Source organism: Entelurus aequoreus, linkage group LG09 (assembly GCF_033978785.1).
Source record: "Entelurus aequoreus isolate RoL-2023_Sb linkage group LG09, RoL_Eaeq_v1.1, whole genome shotgun sequence".
Lineage (NCBI taxonomy): Eukaryota > Metazoa > Chordata > Actinopteri > Syngnathiformes > Syngnathidae > Entelurus > Entelurus aequoreus.
The window spans coordinates 58,251,718-58,257,834 of NC_084739.1; the positions used below are offsets into that span (position 1 = coordinate 58,251,718).

The window sequence follows — 6,117 nt, forward strand, 5'->3', positions numbered from 1 at the left end:
GTTCTAATAATGAGGTGATATCAAATTAAGCTGCTTGACATTTAGCTGTGAAAAAACTAAAATAATACCAAAGTATTTTCCCATTAATCACCCATTACTCAGACAATATCTATTTTGATGCAGAATATTCAGTGGGCCTTCCATTTAACAAAATCTTACATGTTCTTATGTACTTTTATAATATCTATTTTTTTAATAAAACCAAAGCTTACTATGGCAGTTGGTAATCCAGCATCCACTTTGTCCTGTTGAAAAAAGAAACATTAATTATGTTACATTGACAAAATTGGAATTACCTACTATTTAATGTTTCCTGATAAATCTCCTATTTTCCTATCACTGGTCCAATCTTTCTCCATGCCTCTTTCACTGAAGCACTTGATTTTAGATTTGTTACTTTCAGGATTGGGGAGCATGGTTTTGACTTTGATTGGTTGACTTGACTTTAGAAAGTGCCTTGAGATAGGTTATACTCAGAATTAATAGGCATGTAAATAGGATTGATACATTTAAATCTATAATTTTTCATATGCAGCATAATCTTGAGACTAAGAAAAACATATGACTATCACGTTCTGAAGTTACCAACTATCATATTGTATGCATTTACAATTATTGTACCTGTATTACATGTGTCATACTGTATATATATTATCTATATTTTTTATATGCAACAGTTTTTATGCACAAGATAAAATCTTGTATGAATAAATGTGTGTGTAAAAATTACAGCAGCCGAGGCAATCTGTGCAGAGATGCCCTGAAGAGTGCTGTGTTGAAGAACAGATTCATGAACTGCCGCTTTTAAATCCAGTGCCCTCTTCTTCCTTCAAACATACAAAAAATATGTTAGCATGGACATCTCAAAATAGTGACGATTTCTTTTAAATGTGATACTAGATTTGTTTTTGTTTTTTACACATACAGTTTGTACAGTAGTACTAAATGTGTTTATATTAGACAATATTATTGTGATAACAAAAAAACCAAAAAAAAGTATTCTACTTGAGTAGTGTCACAAAACTCAACCAACTTAAACTCTTAAGCACATAATGGAAAAATACATTAGCGTGTGAGCATGTGTGTGAGTGCCCGTTTGCCGTTTGAGGTGTGACGGGTCCCCGCTGTCTGAGCTTGCAAGAGAAGCAGTATCACAGGAGTGAGAGTCAATGTTTTCAGTATTCAGCACACAAGTATCTTCCAGCACAAATGCTTCCTCTTCATCCTCCATCTGCAGTCACATAGGAAAAAACAAAATAATAAAAAGTCACAATCAGGATGACAAACATGGTTTTATGTTTGGGATACATAATCATTGACATTTTTTGTCAGACAGTCAGAAGGTCTGATTAAGAACAGGTTTAAACAAATATATAAAAATGAAAGATATACTTTACCTCATTGAGGATGCTTTCCAAGGTAGGAGGTGTGTCTACTTGGGGAATGTCAAATTCCTTATCGTCAATCTACGAAAAAAAACATGGGGGAATCATAATTACTGCCACCTTTTCAAATGTTCTTTCCTGCATCAACTGACAGCCTCTATAACCTTTTTTTTTGTTTCAGATTTTTTTCCATTGACTGGACTTTTTTCTTGCTTTTGTGACTTTTTTGTGAAGTCAGTGCTGCAGGTAATGTGGTCATGCATGTATATGGGACTATACAAGTAGGAAAGCTAATCAATACATTATAAATAGCTTAGCCCAGGGTGTCCAAAGTGTGGCCCATGGGCCCTTGGCACATTCTAAAAATAATGAAATCAATATTTATGATATATTATCATATATATTAGGAGTGCAATGATTAGTCAATGTCGTCAACAAAAATGTATGGTAAAATTGATTGCCAATTTGTTTATAAACTGAACAAAAATATAAACACAACACTTTTGTTTTTTCTCCCATTTTTCATGAGTTGAATTCAAGGATCTAAAACTTTTACTATATACACAAAATACATATTCATCTCCAATATTGTTCACAAATCTGTCTGAATCTGTGTTAGTGAGCATTTCTTCTTTGCCAAGATAATCCATCCCACCTCAGTCACAAGTGTGGCATATCAATATGTTAATTAAACAGCATGATTATTGCACAGGTGTACCTTTGGCTGTCCACAATAAAAGGCGACTCTGAAATGTGCAGTTTTATCACACAGTTTTGAGGGCGTGTGCAGTCGGCATGCTGACTGCAGAAATGTCCACCAGAGCTGTTGCCTGTGAATTGAATGTTCATTTCTCTACCATCAGCCATCTCCAAAGGCGTTTCAGAGAATTTGGCAGTACATCCAACCGACTTCACAACAGAAGACCACGTGTAACAACACCAGCCCAGGACCTCCACATCCAGCTGGTGCACCTCTATGATCGTCTGAGACCAGCCACCCGGACAGCTGCTGCAACAATACAATTGTATAACCAAAGTATTTCTACACAAACTGTGAGAAACCGTCTCAGGGAAGTTCATCTGCATGCTCGTCGTCCTTATCGGGTCCTCGACCTAACTGCAATTTGTCATCGTAGCTGAATTGAGTGGGCAAATGTTCACATTCGATTGCGTCTGGCACGTTGAAGAGGTGTCCTCTTCAAGGATGAATCCCGGTTTTCACTGTTTAGGGCAGATGGCATTTGTAGCATCATGTGGGAGGGTGGTTTGCTGATATAATTGTTGTGAATCGAGTAGGCCATGGTGGGGGTGGGGTTATGGTATGGGCAGGCGTATGTTATGTAAAACGCACATGCATTTTATTGATCGCATTTTGAATGCACAGTGATACCATGACGAAATCCTGAGGCCCATTGTTGTGCCAATTACCCGAAACTATCATCTCATGTTGCAGCATGACAATGCACGGCCCCATGTTGCAAGGATCTGGACATGTCACCTATTGAGCGTGTTTCGGATGCTGTGGATTGGCATATACGACAGCATATTCCAGTTCCTGACAAAATCCAGTAATTTGGCACAGCCATTGAAGAGGAGTGGACCAACATTCCACAACTCTATGCAAAGAAGATGTGTTGCACTTTGTGAGGCAAATGGTGGTCACACCAGATACTGACTGCTTTTCTGACCCCCGCAGACCCCCAATAATACAAAATTGCACATTTCAGCTTGGCCTTTTATTATGGGCAGTCCAAGGCACACCTGTGCACTACTCATGCTGTTTAATCATCATATTGATATGCCACACCCCTGAGGTGGGATGGATTATTTTAACAAAGAAGAAGTGCTCACTAACACTAATTTAGACAGATTTGTGAACAATATTTTAAACAAATAGGTGTTTTGTGTATGCAGTAAAATATTTAGATCTTTGAGTTTAATTCATGAAAAATGGGAGCAAAAGCTAAAGTTTTGCGTTTATATTTTTATTCAGTGTAATAAATACTGGGTGGCGTCATCGCTCCTCTTTTTCCGGACAAAAACTAACATGTACGTGTCAGTGTCTTTTTAAGGAAACTCGATAAAAGTTAGATATATTTGGCCGTGTTTTGTTGTTTGCTCGTGTTGTTTTACATTAAAAAAAACCTAACCCTACATCCTAACCCTGCGGAAGTTCGTTGGCGCTCACTTTATTCTGTTGAGGAAAGGCGGTAAGAACCATTTTTAGGAAGGAGTCAACGGATTTATTTAAGTTAATAAAATTATAATCTAGTATGACTTGTGGCTTTGTTTTAATGCAGATACATTAGTTTAATATATATTAGTTCAGTGTATGCATAAACATTTTGTCATACAGGCTACTGTGGGCTGTGTGTGGGCCCTGGTGGACTGTGGGCCTTTACCCCTGGTTTTCTCAGGATGTGTCGCTTTCGTGAGGCGTAATAGCCACAGCTTTGGACTCTTTCTGTTTTTATTCAAGTCTGTGTCCATTTCCACTGTCTGCAGTACGACAACGCCATGCGCTAAATATACACAGAGCATCTAAATCATGGGTGTCAAACTCTGGCCCGCTGTGTAATTTCATTTGGCCCTTGAGGCAATATCAAATTAACATTAGCGCTGGCCCGCCGGTATTATACAGTGGCAGTGCCGCTGTAACACCGCATTCACCGGTAATACTCATACTTGCCAACCCTCCCGATTTTCAGTGCCCCTCTCGAAAGTCTCCCGGGGCAACCATTCTCCCGAATTTCTCCCGATTTCCACCCGGACATCAATATTGGGGGCGTGCCTTAAAGGCACTGCCTTTAGCGTCCTCTACAACCTGTCGTCACGTCTGCTTTTCCTCCATACAAACAGCGTGCCAGCGCCTGCAAGGCATACTTGATCAACAGCCATACAGGTCACACTGAGGGTGGCCGCATAAACAACTTTAACACTGTTACAAATATGCGCCACACTGTGAACCCCACACCAAACAAAAATGACAAACACATTTCGGGAGAACATCCGCACCGTAACACAACATAAACACAACAGAACAAATACCCATAACCCCTTGCAGCACTAACTCTTCCGGGACGCTACAATATACACCCCCTGCTTCCACCAAACCCCCCCCCCCAAACCCACCCACCTGAGCCCCGACATTAATGAACTAGCATCCCAGAAAAGATGGCAGGAATCTGGCTTGGGCACATCAGATTAGATCAGTGTGTCACAATTTGAGCAGTAAAAAGGCCTGAATGGTTGGTTTATTCATTGTTATTTTATTTTCAAATTTATTAGCCTGTGGAAAAAGTTAATGTTGATATTTACCTCAGAAGGCTGCAAATAGAAAAGAGGCATTCCATTTTTTATTTAAATTGTATTTGATATGCTATTGATGTTTTTTCGTTTGATTTTGCACTATTAAGTTATATAAGCGTTGCTTGCTCCATATTCAGTGTTAAAGCAAATCAGTGTAGCAAACTGAGCAATAATTAACGTTTTATTCATGCACTTTCTCTTGCTACTTCAAGGCTTGAATGTTTGATTCATTCATTATTGTTATTTTATTTTCAAATGTATTATTAGCCTGTGGAAAAAGTTAATGTTGATATGTACCTCAGAAGGCTGCAAATAGAAAAGAGGCATTCAATTTTTATTTGATATGCCATTGATATTTTTTAATTATTATTATTATTTGAAACTCGATTTTGCATGTCACTATAAAGTTATATAAGCCTTGCTTGTTCAATATTTAATGCAAAACTTGTTTGGGTCCCTATTAAAAGGTTAATTTGTTCAACCTTGGCCCGCAGCTTTGTTCAGTTTTAAATTTTGGCCCACTCTGTATTTGAGTTTGACACCCTTGATCTAAATTGATTTAGCTAAAAGCTGCTTGTGTTGGACAGGAAGTCATGCACAAACATAAAATAACTTATCTGGTTTACTTTCAAAATAAAATTCCCCGACTATATTTTACACTTTTAAATGTCCTAATGGGTGGGGACGGACATGAAGTCAATTTGTCAAAGATTTTCATGTAATTTCACATTGTTGACCCTAATGCCGATTCTGAAGGTCCAAAATTAACGAATTACATACAGGCATATCCCAGGCAGCTATGTGCACATATGGGGTACTGTGTCAAATTCCAGCTGATGGGGGGCAGGAATGCAGGGGCTTGGTTCGTGGGAGTTGTGTGAGTCTCTAACTCTAGCCGGGGATTATGTTACTTTTGTGTTGTCGTTTTGCAAGGCGAACCTGTCGTCTTTTTCACCAGTCAAGTCAATGACGTCACAGACACGCCCACCTCTGGGTACTGATGGACGGCAAAGCTCGAGACGTTCCGCGGTGTTTACTTACATTATGATTGTGCGTGGATTCGCGAGCTCTCGCCAAAAAAAAAGTCTGCGCTATTTTGCTGATCGGCGGAGCCACAACAGAACGTGGCGGTTACGTTTCGCTACGCGTTTTGCACCTTGTGGAAATTATAATTTAGAACGTTCATCTCTTTACCCTGCCCTTACGACGGCCCTGCTTACACACAGACACAAAAACACTATACTGTACATATAATTATAAATTATGTAATGAATATTTACAGTTTTACCCGCTTCCTTACTTCAAACTGTAAGTGTTTATGTACAGTACGTTTGTTGCTGAAGAGGAAGCTGTTTTTAGTGCCATTAAGACAGACGGGCTGAAATGAAATGAAATGTACTTTAGAATCAACATGTTTTTGTTC

At 38.9% G+C, this 6,117-nt stretch overlaps 1 protein-coding gene across 4 annotated transcripts in view; it reads right to left on the reverse strand.

Annotated features, from left to right (window-relative positions):
• vps8 (VPS8 subunit of CORVET complex) overlaps positions 1–6,117 on the reverse strand; it is a 103,818-nt gene that overhangs the window by 95,435 nt on the left and 2,266 nt on the right. For 2 of the 4 annotated variants that reach the window (XM_062059004.1, XM_062059005.1), the window contains exons 2-5: positions 1,398–1,466; positions 1,065–1,231; positions 731–827; positions 213–245 (exon numbers count right to left, since the gene is read on the reverse strand). In XM_062059004.1, the coding sequence (XP_061914988.1) occupies positions 213–245; positions 731–827; positions 1,065–1,231; positions 1,398–1,466 (366 nt within the window). The remainder of the gene's footprint in view (positions 1–212; positions 246–730; positions 828–1,064; positions 1,232–1,397; positions 1,467–6,117) is intronic. The other 2 variants (XM_062059006.1, XM_062059008.1) reach the window with 1 other exon arrangement.